The 18,161-nt window shown below is 42.5% G+C and overlaps 1 protein-coding gene across 4 annotated transcripts in view; it reads left to right on the forward strand.

Moving 5' to 3' along the window:
• The window catches only part of LOC143964534 (E3 ubiquitin-protein ligase RNF213-like), a 582,447-nt gene that overhangs the window by 361,079 nt on the left and 203,207 nt on the right, over positions 1 to 18,161 (forward strand). For all 4 annotated transcript variants that reach the window (XM_077474318.1, XM_077474320.1, XM_077474317.1 and 1 more), the window contains exons 28-29: positions 9,649 to 13,200; positions 17,641 to 17,777. In XM_077474318.1, the coding sequence (XP_077330444.1) occupies positions 9,649 to 13,200; positions 17,641 to 17,777 (3,689 nt within the window). The remainder of the gene's footprint in view (positions 1 to 9,648; positions 13,201 to 17,640; positions 17,778 to 18,161) is intronic.

Raw genomic sequence — 18,161 nt, forward strand, 5'->3', positions numbered from 1 at the left:
GTCTCAACTATAGTTTCTGTTTGAATGTACAAGTGTCAAGTTTACATTGGTTCTTCCTTGCCCCCTACCCCCTCTTTGACAATGCTAAGGGGAGCGTCCCTAACTGTGCTTAAAGGTGTATGTTTTGTACTTAACAGTTTTTGCTCTGCATGTTTAACCCTCAACACTTGTGTAATTTGCCTTATGATTGGGGAGTTAAGGGCTGGTTATGGTGAGTCTGCTGGCTGTGGGTGCGTTTGGAGAACAGGAGACACAGGTCTGGCAGAGGTGCCCAGCCGGGATATCCATTATCCTTCACATAACTGGTATTAACCAGGTTGGATTATAATCCGATTTATGTTCCAAGGATCTGCCTGTATGGAGTGGTGTTCAGAGTGAGGCTTGAATGTGTTTTTTCCATCCAAATATCTGTCTGGCTCTATCCTAGTTGGTGCTCACATCGAGGCTTGGCTCTATCCGGGCCTCGCTGTGGTTTAGCACCTATCCTCTTGGTGGCCACATCGAGGCTTGGAACACACGCCGTATACCAAGTTGCATGTGGCTGTGCAATTAAGTGACATCTGGAGCAGGGATGGACCCGATGTGTGAGTCGAACATAAGTTTGACTCGCACATTGAGTGTTCGCCGAATAGCGAACAATTTGGGGTGTTTGTGGCAAATTCAAAAGCCACGAAACACCCTTTAACCACTTGAGACCCGTACTAAGTCTATTGACGTCATGGGGTTTCGCTGGTTATATCTAAATGGTGCCTGAGTCCACAGACATCATTCAGATATTGCAGTTTTCAGCCGGCGATTCCCTACACCATAAGAACGATCATAGCGGCTGTTCCGCCGCTTGATCGTTCTTACGGGCAGCGGGAGGGGACTATTTAAAACTACTCACGGCTATAATGAATTATCGGTCCGGCAATACACATAAAAGTTCATTGATAAAAACAACATGGGATTCCCCCACAGGGGAACCCAGAACCAAAAAAAATGCTTGTGGGTCCACCCAAATTATTATATTATATTAAAGGAACCCTGCGCCAACATTTTTTAAAAAAAGGGCGTGGGGGGTCCCCCTCAAAATCCATACCAGACCCTTATCCGAGCATGCAACCTGGCAGGCTGGAGGCGAGAGAGCGCCCCCCCTGAACCGTACCAGGCCACATGCCCTCAACATTGGGAGGGTGCTTTGGGGGTAGTGGCCCCCCCAAAGCACCTTGTCCCCATGTTGATGGGGAGAAGGGCCTCATCCCCCACAACCCTTGCCCGGTGGTTGTGGGGGTCTGCGGGCAGGGGGCTTATTGGAATCTGGAAGCCCCCTTTAACAAGGGGCCCTCCTGATCCCGACCCACCTGTGAAATGGTAATGAGGTACAAATGTACCCCTGCCATTTCACAAAAAATGTGTGAAAATGGTAAAAAATTATAAAAAAAATAACACTGTCACATGGAGTCATCTTCTTCTCGCGCTCCGACAGACCGAAAAAGAAAAAAAAAAGCCACAAGCCGCCTACGATCTGCTTCCATGGGAGGCACCCGCCGAAATCACGGGCCTCTCAGGTGACATTTCTTTTATAACTGAGAGCGGGGCCACACAATGACCTCTCTGGGTGACCTCGCTCCCCTCTGACGCACGGGGAGATCCTTATGGCTTTCCCGTAGCATCAGAGGAGGCGGGGTCACTCGGTTACTGATCTGCCAGGTTGCATGCTCGGATAAGGTTCTGGTATGGATTTTTGGGGGGACCCCATGCCTTTTTTTTTTTTTTTTGGTTTGGGGTTCCCTTTTGGGGGGAATCCCATGTCGTTTTTATCAATGAACTTTTATGTGTATTGCCGGACCGACAATTCATTATAGCCGCGAGTAGTTTTAAATGACTTTTTTTCCTTTAGAAATTTCATTTTGCTGTCAGACTGTTCTAAACACGGGAAACATGCCCTATTTTACAGGTGTCCCCCCCCACCCCCGTACAAAATTTAAAGGAATATTACACTTTTATCGTTTCACTTTTAGCATTTTTAAAATCACTGCTCCCGAAAAAAACGGCTGTTTTTTAAAACTTTTTTTTTTTTACATTGATGCATGTCCCCTGGGGCAGGACCCAGGTCCCCAAACACTTTTTAAGACAATACCATACTAAGCCTTTAAAATTGGCACTGATTTTTCATGTTCGTGTCCAATAGACTTTAACGGTGTTCGTGTGTTCGAACGCATTTTTTGCCTGTTCGCATGTTTTGGTGCGAACAGAAGGGGGGGTGTTTGGCCCATCCCTAGTCTGGAGCATGGCTCTATCCAAGCCTCACTGTAGTTTAGCATTGTTGGTGGTCACATTGAGGCTTGGAACACACGCCGGATACGATGTTGAATATGGCCACATGTCATTATATTGTACACAGGTTTGTTTAATTATTATTGATTGAGTGTATATTATTGCGCAGTGCATGGATGTGGACTCATACCACGTGTTGGTTTTGATGAGTCCTTTCCATGTGCCTTTTTGAATTTTATGCTTTTGTGATGACAGAGGAGATTTTTTACATGATGCAATACATCTTGGAATCTATGTAAAGCCTTTTTATTCCAAATAAACCCAGAGTCATGCGAGTTTTCACTATATGGAGGCTTCCTGTTGTTTTTTTTATTTTTTATTTTTTTTATGGATGCTTTTTTTTTTACTATCTGAGACATTGCCATCCTGATCCATATTCTCACATTCTGGGTCGAGGTTGCCTGAGGTGACTCGGCTGAGGAGGAGGAATTGCACCACTCGCTATCCAGCGCTTTGATATCACATGCCCGATTGATACTACCTTCTTGTAAGCATATTTAATCTTCTCCCCTGGGTGGTGGATGCACACACGGTGGTGACTCCTTTAATCCTACACTCCTGGATTCCTTCCCATCAATATACAGTATACTAATGGATTCATGTTTTAATCACCAATGGAACTATACTACCAATATTGATTTACAATTTGCACAGTGCACTTTATTTAGAGACACTATCAGATGATGGTTGAATTTTTTGTATGTTCTAACCACAATTTATTTTGTATATCGCAGTATGTTGATATGTCCATATTCAACATTTGATTCTTAGTGCTGCACTGTTTTCACTTTATTCATTCACACAATTTTTGTTAAGATTGTAGTGCTGGCTGCTATTGTTTGTTTATGTGTATAGCAAAGTATTATTATTTTAAATACTTCTCTCTGTAGTGTGTACTAGCCTCAATCCAAAGCACCAAGCGTAAGTTCCTCCCTGATTTCCTCCCTGATCTCCTCTCTCTCTGCATGAACCATTGATAGTAGAATTTCATTTGACATTTTGTATCGTAAGAATGTCAGTTTTACTAATCATTAGTTGGGTCAAATCTGCGTTTGTTTTGAGTGCAGTGACAAGAAAATTTGAAGGGGCATGATGGGAAGTTAGTATGTAGTTTTCATTTGGTAAATTTCCATTTGGTTAATTCCAAAATCGAATGTTAAAACCAAACCGTTACAACTTATGTAGGAGGAATGTTTCATCTGTGTATCACTCGAGGCTAGTCACATCAGTGTGTGTGTGTGTGTGTACACGCACACATATATAATATAATTACATGTATTTTAAATTCAACTAGTAAAAGTGCCCCTAATCCAGAATGGGCGAGGGTGAAGATTATACATCAGCTTGAGGTGAGGTAGCCAGAGAAGAAAGGGAGTTGATAGTGTGCCAGAAAAAGGGATGAGTGGATGTTAGGAGCATAGTGAGGATGCAGGGAAAGGATTAGTGTCAACAGGTTGGGGTTGAGGCTGGCTCAAGAAATGGGTGTCTGCATTAGAATGAGTTAACCACTTAAGGACCGCCGTATTGCCAATGTACGTCATTGCAATGGCATGTACAGGCACAAGCACGTACATGTACGTGCTTGCCTTCCAGCGGGTGGGGGGTCCGATCGGACCCCCTCCCGCTGGATACGGTGGTCCGTTTCGCTTCAGGAGCGATCCGGGATGAGGGGATGGCCGTTGGTTTCTGGCCATCCCCTCTCGATCGCTCCTGGCGAATGAGAAGCTTCCTCCCACTGTGTATTATATACACAGGCAGGGAGGAAGTGATGTCATTCTCCTCGGGGTGGTCTTTTTGACCAGACTACGAGGAGAAGACAGAAAGTAAGTGTGCACCAACACTACACTGACATGTATCCCCCCCCACCCCCCCCCCCCCCCCAGTCACAGTGTCACTGATTGCAGTGATCATTTATTTACTGATCACTGCATTCAGTGTCAGTTGTAAAAGTAAAAACTGTCAGGGCAGTTAGTGTTAGGTCCAGGGTAGCCCCCTACCACCCCCCAATAAAGGTTTAACCCCCTGATTGCCCCTTTCACCCCCTTTTGCCAGTGTCACTAAGCGATGATTTTTCTGATCGCTGCATTAGTGTCGCTAGGTAGCTAGTTATTTTTTTAGGTTCACCGCCAGGTTTTTATAGCGCTAGGTACCCCGATATACTACCCAATAATGGTTTTAACCCCCTGATTGCCCCTAGTTAACCCTTTCACCCCCTTTTGCCAGTGTCACTTATCAAAATTTTTCTGATCGCTGCATTAGTGTCGCTAGTGTCGCTAGTTATTGTTTTAGGTTCACCGCCAGGTTTTTATATCGCTAGGTACCCCGATATACTACCCAATAATGGTTTTAACCCCCTGATTGCCCCTAGTTAACCCTTTCACCCCCTTTTGCCAGTGTCACTAAGCGATCATTTTTCTGATCGCTGCATTAGTGTCGCTAGTGTCGCTAGGTAGCTAGTTATTTTTTTAGGTTCACCGCCAGGTTTTTATAGCGCTAGGTACCCCAATATACTACCCAATAACGGTTTTAACCCCCTGATTGCCCCTAGTTAACCCTTTCACCCCCTTTTGCCAGTGTCACTAAGCGATCATTTTTCTGATCGCTGCATTAGTGTCACTAGTGTCGCTAGGTAGCTAGTTATTTTTTTAGGTTCACCGCCAGGTTTTTATAGCGCTAGGTACCCCCATATACTACCCAATAATGGTTTTAACCCCCTGATTGCCCCTAGTTAACCCTTTCACCAGCGATCACAGTATAAGTGTCACTGGTGACGCTGGTTAGCCAGTTAGTTATTTAGGTTCCCCGTCAGGTTTTTATATAGCGCCAGGGACCCCCATATACTACCTAATAAAAATTTGAACCCCCTGATTGCCCCTAGTTAACCCTTTCACCAGTGATCACCGTATAAGTGTTACGGGTGACTCTGGTTAGTTTGCTTTTTATAGCATCAGGGCACCCACCATTTATTACCCAATAAAGGTTTAACCCCCCGATCACCCGGCGGGTGATATCAATTAGGTTTTAGGGTCAGGGTCTGCGTCGCCCCAGGCAGCGCTAGGTTAGTGCCAGTACCGCAAACACCCACACGCAAAGCATAAACCTCCCATAGTGGTATAGAATCTGAACAGATCAATATCTGATCTGATCTATACTAGCATCCCCAGCAGTTTAGGGTTCCAAAAAAACGCATTGTTAGCAGGATCAGCCCAGATACCTGCTGGCACCTGCGTTTTGCCCCTCTGCCCAGCCCACCCAAGTGCAGTATCGATCGATCACTGTCACTTACAAAACACTAAACACATAACTGCAGCGATCGTAGAGTCAGGCCTGATCCCTGCGATCGCTAACAGTTTTTTTGGTAGCATTTTATATTTAAGTTCGGAAGGCAGTGCTTGGTTTTCGGGGTCCCGTACGTGGCTAGGCTCCCAAAAAGTCCCCCACATGTGGTATCTCCGTACTCGGCAGAAGCAGCAGAATTTATTTTGGGGTGTAATTTGACTTATGCCCATAGCATGTGTGAGCAATATTTCATTTAGTGACAACTGTGCAAAAAAAAAAAAAAAAATTGGAAAATACCTGCAACTTGTGGCAAAATATAAAACATTTCATGGACTCAACACGCCTCTCAGTAAATAGCTTGGGGTGTCTACTTTCCAAAATGGGGTCATTTGGGGGGGTTTTGTGCTATTTTGGCATTTTATAGCCTTCGAAACTGTGATAGGTAGTGAGGAGTGAAATCAAAAATTTGCACCCTTAGAAATACTGAAGGCAGTGATTGGTTTTCGGGGTGCCGTACGCGGCTAGACTCCCAAAAAGTCCCACATATGTGGTATCCCCGTACTCAGGAGAAGCAGCAGAATATATTTTGGGGTGCAATTCCACATATAACTATGGCATGTGTGAGCAATATATCATTTAGTGACAACTTTTTGTAAACTTTTTTTTGTCATTATTCAATCACTTGGGAAAAAAATATTCAATGGGCTCAACATGCCTCTCCACAACTTCCTTGGGGTGTCTACTTTCCAAAATGGGGTTTTGGGGGGGTTTGTACTGCCCTGCCATTTTAGCACCTCAAGAAATGGGCAGGGCAGTCTTAAATTAAAAGCTGTGTAAATTCCAGAAAATGTACTCTAGTTTGTAGACGCTATAACTTTTGCGCAAACCAATAAATATACGCTTATTGACATTTTTTTTTACTAAAGACATGTGGCTGAACAAATTTTGCCCTAAATGTATGACTAAAATTGAGTTTATTCGATTTTTCTTATAACAAAAAGTAGTCATTGATAGTCAAAGTCATTGATAAAAAAAAGTGTGGGGTTCCCCCAAATTCAATTCAATTAAAAAAAAAATTGACGTGGGGGTCCCCCTAAAAATCCATACCAGACCCTTTATCCAAGCACGCAACCTGGCAGGCCGCAGGAAAAGAGGGGGCGGACGAGAGAGCGCCCCCCCCCCCCCTGAACCGTACCAGGCCACATGCCCTCAACATTGGGAGGATGCCATGTTGATGGGGACAAGGGCCTCATCCCCACAACCCTGGCCGGTGGTTGTATGGATCTGCGGGCGGGGGGCTTTTCAGAATCTGGAAGCCCCCCTTCAACAAGGGGACCCCCAGATCCTCCCCCCCCCCCTGTTTGAAATGGTAAGGGGTTCCAAAGTACCCATACCATTTCACAAAGAAAGTGTAAAAAATAGTTAAATAAGATAAACACACTTTTAAAAAATTCCTTTATTAAAAATAAAAAAAAGATTCCAGCAGTGGTAATCCACTCTTGCTATCCAGCGACGGATGATCATCTCTCCGTGGTCCAGCGACGGGTGATTTCTCAGTCCAGCACAGCGAATCCATCCATCCATCTTCTGTCTCCACTGAGGAGACACTGTGGGGATCCCGGCGCTTGACATTTCTTATATGAGGAGGACGGGGCCACCCGTCACCTGACCCCGCCCCCCTCTGACGCTAGTGGAGGAAATTGGGCTTCCCCAATGACGTATGGGTGACCCCGCCCCGTCTGATGTAAGGGAAACCTGCGTTACATCAGAGGGGGCGGGGTCACCCATACATCATTGGGGAAGCCCAGCTTCCCCCACTAGAGTCAGGTGATGGGTGGCCCCGTCGTCCTCATATAAGAAACTTCAGGCGCCGGCATCCCGCAGTGTCTCCTCAGTGGAGACAGAAGATGGATGGATGGATTTGCTGCGCTGGACTGAGAAATCACCCGTTGCTGGATCAGATCATCCATCGCTGGACCCCCGAGAGATGATCATCTGTTGCTGGATAGCAAGAGTGGATTACCACCGCTGGAATCTTTTTTTTTTTTTTTTTTTTTTTTTTTTTTTTTAATAAAGGAATTTTTCAAAAGTGTGTTTGTCTTATTTAACTATTTTTTACACTTTCTTTGTGAAATGGTAAGGGTACTTTTGTACCCCCTTACCATTTCAAACGGGGGGGCGGGATCTGGGGGTCCCCTTGTTAAAGGGGGCTTCCAGATTCTGATAAGCCCCCTGCCCGCAGACCCCCACAACCACCGGCCAGGGTTGTGGGGATGAGGCCCTTGTCCCCATCAACATGGGGACATGGTGCTTTGAGGGGGTCACAGACCCCCAAAGCGTCCTCCCAATGTTGAGGTGATGTGGCCTGCGGCCTGCCAGGTTGCGTGCTCGGATAAAGGGTCTGGTATGGATTTTTAGGGGGACCCCCACGTCAATTTTTTTTTTATTTGATGCGGGGTTCCCCTTAATATCCATAACAGACCTGAAGGGCCTGGTCATTGAATTTGGGGGAACCCCACGCTTTTTTTTATCAATGACTTTCAATGAGTGTTCTCTGCATTACAATTCATTATAGCCGCAAGTGATTTTAAAGGACTTTTTTTTCTGCAGAAATGACACTTGTGCAGGGACAGTTCTAAGCACAGGAAACATGCACCCCTTCACAGGCATACTATAGACACCCCCCAGATACAAAATTTTAAGGAATATTACACTTTTATTGTTTCACTTTAATCATTATTCAAATTACTGCTCCCAAAAAAACGGCAGTTTTTAAAACTTTTTTTTACATTGATCCATGTCCCCTGGGGCAGAACCCAGGTCCCCAAACACTTTTTAGGACAGTAACTTGCATATTAGCCTTTAAAATTAGCACTTTAGATTTTGAACGTTCGAGTCCCATAGAAAGTTTAGGTCTGTTCGCAGGTTCTGGTGCGAACCAAACCGAACCGGGGGGGTTCAGCTCATCCTTATTAGGAGCTAACTGTATTTGTAAACAAAAAATTGTGCTAAATGTTTAGTGTTTAGTGTTTCAGATGTGTTTTGCATGCACTATTCTAGTGTGCTTGTAATGAGTTCCAGTGTATTATTTCCTGGGCTTTTGTTGTTAGCAGCCAAAAGACACCGGTGCCCTATCAACCAGTGACTGAGTCATCAGTTGTTAAGGAGCCAGCACCCCCAGCCTCTTTCCCGCAACCCTGGCCCAGTTGTTGTGGTGATATTACATGTTGCACCCTAAATACAGGTGTACATGTTACAAAAGGTGAACTTTATGATATGAGATTAATCTTGATGATTAACAAAAAAAAAATAAAAAAAAACATTAAAGGGACAATACTTTGAATTAGAAGTGTCCTTTGTGCTGGTAGCTAGTCTGTTCACTGAGATGCTAATTTCCCTGCTCCAATACCCCTGCAGCTGTGATCTTCTTATACAATGTAAATAACATCCCTTATGCTGATTAAAAAAAAAAAAAAAAGGGATGTAAAAGTTGTCCTCTGCTTTCGGGTAAAAAACCTTCCAAATGTCTGTGCCCCTTCCAGCCATCCCTAAATACTTGAGTTTTCTCTAAATCCAGCGCTGTCCCATGTGTAGCAGCACTGTTTCTCTCCTCCTGCATTCACAGGAGCCTCTGAGAGCAGCGGGAGCTGTAGTCTCCTGCTGCTGTAAGTCATATCCTCTGAGGAGGGAGAGGGGTCGTGGCCGAGCCATGCTGTTTGTGGTTTATGGATGCACACAGCTCAGCTTGGGAGAATGCCCACACAAGTACCTCACAAGCACAGCTTGCTGAAAGGGCACTTGGAAAAGAGGAAAAGCAAAGAGCACCGGTGGCAGACTTAGGAAGAGAAAGTAAGAGTGTGCAATACCATTGCATAGAGCAGGTAAGTATAATGTATATATTATCATAATGCATATAAATAAGCTTTAAACCACTGTATTTTAAATAACAGGGTTATATTGAATTGGAGGGGCAAGCCGTTTTCTTTACAATTAAGTCTCAGAATTTTGGCTAATGGCTAACTGAACATTATACTTTTCTTTTGTCTGCAGATTCCTCGAATTGTACAAAATGGTTTCATTGACTTCTTCCCAAAGATTTCCTGCTGTTCACCAAAGGAGGTTCTCACAATAACTACCCAAACTGATGTAAAAGATTGTGGAGATCCAGGGATGGACATTGAGGAATTTCGTAGTGATTGCTTCCAGAGACCATACCAGTACCTGATTCGTTATGACCAGGGACAAAATCTAGATGACTTTGTGTACATAGAAGGTCACACTGAAGGAGACCCAGCAAAATGTCTGCAGTTGCTCCTTCTTTACTGTGGCATAGTTGACCCTTCTTGGTCTGAACTTCGGAACTTTGCATGGTTTCTAAATCTTCAGCTAAGAGACTGTGAAGCTTCAGTATTCTGTAACCATGAGTTTGTTGGAGATACATTGCAAGGATTCAAAAACTTTGTGGTGAATTTTATGATACTAATGGCAAAAGATTTTGCTACTCCTTCCTTGCACATTGCAGATCAAAGCCCTGGAAGATATGAGATTAATCTTGATGGAGTCCAGGAACAAGACCTGGTACCTTTCTTAATGCGCAAGAGGTGGGAGTCAGAGCCACATCCCTATATCTTCTTTAATGAAGACCACGCATCCATGACATTTATAGGATTCCACCTGCAGCCAAATAATGCTGGTGGGGTAGATGCTATCAATCCCAGAAATAACAGTATTATCAGACAAAATGTTATGTCCTTGCAACTTTATGAAGGTTTGAGGCTTCAAAGAGTTCCATTTAATACTGACTTTGACCAGTTGCCCAGGCATGAGAAAATTAGTAGCTTATGTATGGTGCTAGGAATTCAGTGGCCAATGGACCCAGATGAAACATATGAGCTCACCATGGATAACATGCTGAAAATTTTGGCAATCAAGATGAGATTCCGATGTGGAATCCCTGTAGTCATCATGGGAGAAACTGGTTGTGGCAAAACCAGGCTGATTAAGTTCTTATGTCATTTGTGCAAGGGATTTGTTGATACAGAAAACATGAAGCTAGTAAAGGTTCATGGTGGTACCACTGCTGAGACAATCTACCAAAAAATTTTGGAAGCCCAAGAAATTGCACAGATTAACAAGGCAGAAGGATGTGAAACTGTGTTGTTTTTTGATGAAGCAAACACCACTGAGGCCATTAGCAGCATCAAAGAAGCCCTGTGCGATCACACAGTAGAAGGGGTGCCTTTGCAAGAAGACTCTGGACTACATATCATTGCTGCTTGCAACCCTTACAGAAAGCACACGGATGACATGATCAAACGTTTAGAATCTGCTGGTCTGGGTTATAGGGTGAGAGCAGATGAAACCAAAGAAAGACTTGGCTCTATTCCCCTGAGACAGCTTGTTTATAGGGTGCATGCTTTGCCACCTAGCATGATGCCACTTGTATGGGATTTTGGGCAACTAAACAATGAAACAGAAAAGAAATACATTCAACAGATTGTGTTGCGCTTAGCCACAGAGATTCAGCTTTCTTCATCTGACATCCAGTTGTTAACAGATGTCTTATCAGCCTCTCAGTCCTACATGAGAAATAGAAAGGATGAATGCAGCTTTGTAAGCCTTAGGGATGTGGAGCGTTGCATAGAGGTTTTTAAATGGTTTTATAGCCGTTGTGGAAAGCTGTTAAAACAGAATCTATCCCTGATAAAGAGAAGAATTAGTACTGACGGTAAAGTGGAAAAAGCAGCTTGGTCTCTGGTTCTTGCTGTTGGTGTGTGCTATCATGCATCTTTGGAAACCAAAGAATCTTACAGGAAGGCTATATGTAAATCCTTTCCTCTGCCTTATAGCGACCCCAATATTTTTTTACAAGAAATAAATTCCATTCAGGATCTCTTCTTAGCAGGTGTACAATTAAGGGACACTATTGCAAAAAATCTTGCTTTGAAGGAAAATCTCTTTATGATGGTCATCTGCATTGAGCTTAAGATTCCATTGTTTCTGGTTGGAAAACCTGGAAGTTCAAAGTCTCTTGCAAAGACTATTGTTGCTGATGCTATGCAAGGTCAAGCAGCTCATACACCACTGTACAAAGATCTTAAGCAGATCCACCTGGTGTCTTTTCAATGTAGTCCTCATTCAACACCAGAAGGGATTATTGGTACATTTAGACACTGTGCCAGATTTCAGGAAGGGAAGAATTTAAATGAATATGTGTCTGTAGTTGTACTTGATGAAATTGGACTTGCAGAAGACTCACCTAAAATGCCTTTAAAAACACTTCATCCTCTGCTGGAGGATGGATGCATTGATGATGACACCTCACCACACAAAAAAGTTGGATTTATTGGCATCTCTAATTGGGCTTTAGATCCAGCAAAAATGAACCGAGGGATATTTGTATCCCGAGGAGACCCAAACAAAAAAGAGCTTATTGAAAGTGCAAAGGGGATTTGTTCTTCTGATAACCTAATTCTCCATAAAGTCTCTCAGAACTTCCATAACTTCTCAGAGGCATACCTTAAAGTTTGCAAAACCTTAAAGAAACAGGAAAAGGAATTCTTTGGTCTAAGAGATTTCTACAGTCTGATAAAAATGGTATTTGCTTTTACCAAACAGTCTCAAGACAACCTGACTCTCAGTGAAATTGCTAGGGCTGTTTTGAGGAATTTCAGCGGCAAAGATGATGTGAATGCCTTGGAAATTTTCCTAAAAGAGGAAGAGGAAAATATAGGAGATATCAACACAATAGATTTGGTCATGGAGAACATCAGATGCGACAGTGATGATTGCCGTTACCTGTTAATACTAACCAAAAACTATGCTGCATTACAGATCCTGCAGCAAGCTTTCCTTAAAGAAAACCAACAACCAGAAATCATCTTTGGCTCCAGTTTTCCAAAGGACCAAGAATATACTCAGATTTGCAGAAATATCAACCGTGTTAAGATTTGTATGGAAACTGGACAGATGGTTATACTGCTCAATCTTCAGAACCTTTATGAAAGCCTTTATGATGCATTAAACCAGTATTATGTCTATTTGGCTGGCCAAAAATATGTTGACCTGGGCTTAGGCACACATCGTGTCAAGTGCAGAGTCCATCCAAAGTTCAGATTGATAGTCATTGAAGAAAAAGAAATTGTGTACAAAGATTTTCCAATTCCACTGATCAACCGTCTTGAGAAACATTACTTGGATATAAACACATTCTTGAAAAAAGAACACAAGGCTATTGTTCATGAATTAGAAGCCTGGGTAAAGGATTTCACTAAAGGCAACCAAAACGATAACATTGGTAAAGCTCAAAAATACAAGCCTTCAGATGTTTTCATTGGTTACCATTCAGATACTTGTGCCTCAGTTGTTCTTCAAGTGACAGAGAACATGAAACAATCACATACTTATACTGAAAATATAACAGATGTGAAGAACAAAGCAGTACAAGTCTTGCTAAACTGTGCCACACCAGATTCTGTCATCCGCATAGGTCGGAAAGAGTTAATTGATGAGTACTTCAAGAAGCAGAAACATGGTTCATTATTGGATTTCCTCTGCTGTCATGTGACAACTAAATATGACAGCCATACTGTTTTCACAGAGGTACTCTATCACTTTGCCTAATCTCCTAAACTGCTTTGCTAACAGTTACTAATATTTTTTATACAGCTATACGCTTGAAAATTGCACCACCTGCTTGTTAATTACCTAGGTGTTGAAATACCTATTGTTAAAATTTAAGAAGTCCACTAAGCATTTTTTTCAACTAAACCAGTATATCAACTAACTCTAGTTGCATAAATACTCCATGCTCTATGTGAATAATATCAAGGACCCTATTTCTTTATTGTTCATTAATTCCCAACTCCAGAAAACATTAACATTATCCCCTGCAGTGGGGCTGTGCCTGCACTGCAAGAGCTAACTGCTCGTTTTGTCTAGGGTAAAATAGAAGCACTTTTCTTACCTGATCTTCCACACCTCATGCTCTGGTTGTGGATACTGTTCCTCAGCATAATCACGTTCTTTACAGGGCTATGGACCTTTTCTTCGGTCTTGATGAAGTTAGGACCTTAGAATGCTGGAGCAGGGTGGGGGGAGGTGCTGTGGGAACTGGTCTAGCAATGCAGAGGAGTGGAGGATCGGGTAAGAGTTTATTTTCCCCTGAACCTGAATGAGCAATTAACATACTTACATAGTTAGTCAGGTTGAAAAAAGACACAAGTCCATCCAGTTAAACCATAAAAAAATAAAAAAGAAGCACCTCTGCAGGGAGTCTATTCCACATTTTCACAGCACTTACTGTGAAGAAACCTTTCCATATTTGGAGCTAAAATCTCTTTTCCTCTAGACGTAAAGAGTGCCCCTGTGTCCTCTGTGTTGACCGTAAAGTGAATAACTCAACACCAAGTTCACTATATGGACCCCTTATATATTTGAACATGTTAATCATATCCCCCCTTTTCTCTAATCTTTCCTCATAGCTGAGCTCCTCCATGTCTCTTATCAGTTTGTTTGTCCTTCTCTGCACTTTCTCCAGTTCCCTGATATACTTTTTGAGAACTGGTGCCCAAAACTGAACTGCATATTCCATATGAGGTCTTACTAATAATTTGAACAGGGGCAAAATTATCTCTCTCTCTCTCTCTCTCTGGAGTCCATGCCTCTCTTAATGCAGGAAAGGACTTTGCTCGCTTTGGAAACCGCAGCTTGGTATTGCATGCTATTATTGAACTTATGATCTACCAAAACCCCAGATTCTCCGCTATGGATCCCCCCAGTTACTCCCCCTCGTATATATGTTTCATGCATATTCTTAGCCCCCAAGTGCATAACTTTACATTTATCAACATTAAGACTCATGTGCCACATAGCCGCCCCTTGCAGTGTAAGCGAAGCCCCACCGTGAGGGATAATTTTCCAGTTTCATTGGCCAGCCAGAATCCCACTCCAAACATGCTTTCGTTTTGCTACTTTACTAGGAAGATGGATGTCTTTTCTCTTTAGAGAAAAGTATACCCTTTTTTATTTTTTATTAGAACGTAAGAAAAAACGACGTAGGAAGGATCCTTAAGTTTTGCAAGCTGATCTGATTCAAAATTTAGGCCCAAGTACCATCAAAGAGCAAATCTCAACTCAACTATTTCAAGGACCGCTGGCTCCTTGTTTTTTGGTTAAGGCCTTGTTCAAATATAGCCCCCCCCCCCCCCGGCACAAATAATTCAGTGGGATCTGAATTTGTCTATTTCTCCTTTTTAAAAAACACTTTTCAAACCTTTTAGGGATATATCCCTTTTCTGATCTTGTGCACAAGGTCATTTCCTTGTTGTCATCACCTTTACAAGGCATGTGTGTGAACTATATGCCTTTTCCTGTAATGTCCCATAAAACCTTTTCTTATCTTACCCAAAGACAAAGCGGTCCTAAGGCCTAGAGACTCTTTTTTTTCTTCCTAATGTGGCATCGGTATTCCACCTTAACTAGGAATTGGTGCTTTTGTCCCTTTTTGTCCAGCTCCAGCACATCCAAAGGAGCTTACCCCTCACTGTTTGTAGTTCGTGCAGTTCATGTCTATCTTGCAGCCATGACTTTCATTAAAAAGTCTGACTCCCTTTTTGTCATTCCTGATGGTCCCTGTAAAGGGGAACCGACTTCGCTTTCCACCATTTCTCAGGTTGTCAGACAAGTTATATTTTAAACTTGTGGGCTTAAAGTGATTGTAAACCTTTGGAAGGAAATATGAAAAAAGCATATCCCCATATAGAGTGTACTTGCCTTAATCCATAGCACCTAGTGTGGATCCTGGCTGCTGTCTCCTAAACCTGCAATCTGCACTTTGTCACTTCTGATCATTTTCTCCAACACAGCAGGTGAATGACAGCCTCAGATGTGCATGTTTCCCATGGAGACTATGTAGAGCGGGGTGTGTACATTACCTCCACTCAGGTATAAGATTGCACTGCTCTGTGCAAGAACACCCCAGCTTATGTAAGGAATTGCTTCATCACTGTATATCACCAAAGACTAGTCACTTTTGTGGGCTATTGTAAGGGTTTATTACCACTTTAATTAAAAGATTCCACCTTTCCCTGATGAGGCACGCTCTATTAGATCTTGAACTCTTCGGAATAAGAAAATAATTTGTCAAATTTGTAAGGCTGCTGCCTTTTCTTCTTGTACATTCTCAGTTTTACCAGGTGGATGCTCAAGCCTTAGTTGATGCAAGCTTTGGGCATCAGGTCCTCGAGGGAGTTCTCTGACCTGCAAATTGCTACCATTTCTGTACATGTTTTTTTGGCTTGCATGTGTTTTGTTTTTGTTGCTCACCCCTCAGTTGCATTGCTTTTGGCTATCCCAATTGTCTCTGAATTACTTTTGATCTTGTGTCCCTTAATTCAGCCATAGAGGGATCAAAATGTGGCCAGTTCAGCAGAAACTGGCTGAATTTCGATCCATGTAATAGCAGTCTGGTTGTACTGACGTTAATCTATCAGTCAACTTTGGTAAATTCAGCCTGTTGGGTCTTTTAGTTTGATCACTACAGGCAGCTATAATCAGAATACAGTGTCAAAAATACAATCAATGGCTCTGTGGTTGAAGGAAAGAAAATTGGTTAATATATGGTCAGCCTTAATGATTGATAAAAAACAGGATTTTGTACTTATGGTATAATCTGTTCACTAAGGTACACAGATCCTACCCTCTTTGTAATCTATCCCTGGTACTGCTTTTCTTCAAAACCGAAGGATGATGGGAGTAGGAGGGGGTTATACCCCCCCAACCCCCACTTGGCTGGCCTTTTTTGTTTGCCAGTGTACAGTTCCTCCTGTAGGTGGCAGTATAACTCAGTTGTCTCTTACTTCTGATTCTGTGTCCCTAATGAACTCCAAAAACCAGATGTTACAGTAAGTACAAAATTTCTGTTTTCTCTATCAGTCATACTTATTCAAAAATGTCAGGCACTGTGTGTATCTACGCATCCTCCTCTGAATGTCAAAGCTGTTGATATTGGTGAGTAAGCATACATATCATCGCAGACTCCTAATGTTAAATGAACCCATCAGGATAGAAACATCAGAACTGCCTTTGGTACCTTGTCTGTAAAATTTCAGACTTTATATAGTCTGTCATCCTTATCCTTGCTTTACTGTTTAGAGAGTGTTTTACCTGAAGTAATGAAGAATGAATTAGGGAAATCAGAGCTCCTTACCTATATATTTGTTCTGGCCCATCAATTTACTAAGTCCGCAATATCAGCTTCTATTCTGCCAGATTCCCCATAAAGCTGAACTCCACACGGATATAAAACGCTTACATTAATACAGTTCTGTAATCAATAATACATCTTTAAATGCAGGCAAAGTAAGTACTTACAATTTACTTGGCATCAGCATCTTGTAGTCCACTGTACAGTCTGTAAATCAGGGAGAGAGGGCGGGAGAAGCAGCACATAAAGCCAGTCAGGTGTAATGTAGTGCAAGGAGCATGCTAATGCTTGCCAGTCATAGTGTGGGAGTAAAGAGGGGACCTGTAAGTAAAAGTGAAACTGCAGCATAGGAATATAAGTCTCCTACCCTGCTAGACAGGGCTATGTTGTGTAGCAGAGTCATGTTATGCTCAGGACTGGATGGACACAAATACATCTGGAGGTAAAGCATGTATGTATGTATTTCACCTCTATATTTAGCTGATTGCCTGTAGTTCACGTTTAAAGCACAATTGATCTTTCAGTTTAAATCGGTTAAATCTATTTTGGTTTCACCAAAACAAAAGGTGTTCACAGTCTTATAGTTTGTTTTCCTTAGAATGTAGCCACATCCTGCGTAGTAAAGCCTAACCTCAGTCAACATGCTGCAAAGATGGATCCTTCTTTCTGTGTAGAAGCAGAGGTCATGCATGCCTTCTGCTGATTCAGAGCTAGAGCTCTCCAATCGACAGGGACCATGAGAATGGCTAGTTGTAGCTGCTCAGCTTTGACTAGGCCATTCATTTTCATCTTATTTTTGGTTGCAGTAATGCTTAAATTGTGTTTTTTCTGTTTAGATCACAACATTTTCCCGCCTTTTGACATCTGCAGACAGAAAGATTTTAGAAACCAAGTTACAAGGCCACATCATTGGCATTGAAATTTTGTCCCTGCAGCAGTTTGATACAGAATTCTCATTTCTGAAAAAGATCCGGTAAGTTTTGACTTGACAGTGCAGTAAACATTGGAATGACCATCATATGTGAATCTTTGTTATATTTGCAGTCAATCCAGCCAATGGCATAGCCTGTCATTTGTAGTCCTCTTAGGCCTCATTCACACTGGCACTTTCAAACTTGCTTTTATTTACGATTAGAGGACATTTCATAATGTGGTTGTAAAGTCACTTTCTCTACTAACTAGAATCCCCTCTGTTATGTCCAGTTAAATCGCTCAGTTTTTTCATTTAAATGATGCAGCACGATACCTTATTTTGCAGCGCCGCTGTCAGTCAGCTATTTCCCAGAGCTCTCTTGTCCCACTCTGAGGACTACAGAGGAAGGAGTTGAGGTTGAGGTTCCATCTGATGTCACCAGGA

The sequence above is a fragment of the Lithobates pipiens genome, unplaced genomic scaffold (genome assembly GCF_037356315.1).
Source record: "Lithobates pipiens isolate NorthernLeopardFrog02 unplaced genomic scaffold, aLitPip1_a1.2 Scaffold_8, whole genome shotgun sequence".
Taxonomy (NCBI): Eukaryota; Metazoa; Chordata; class Amphibia; order Anura; family Ranidae; genus Lithobates; species Lithobates pipiens.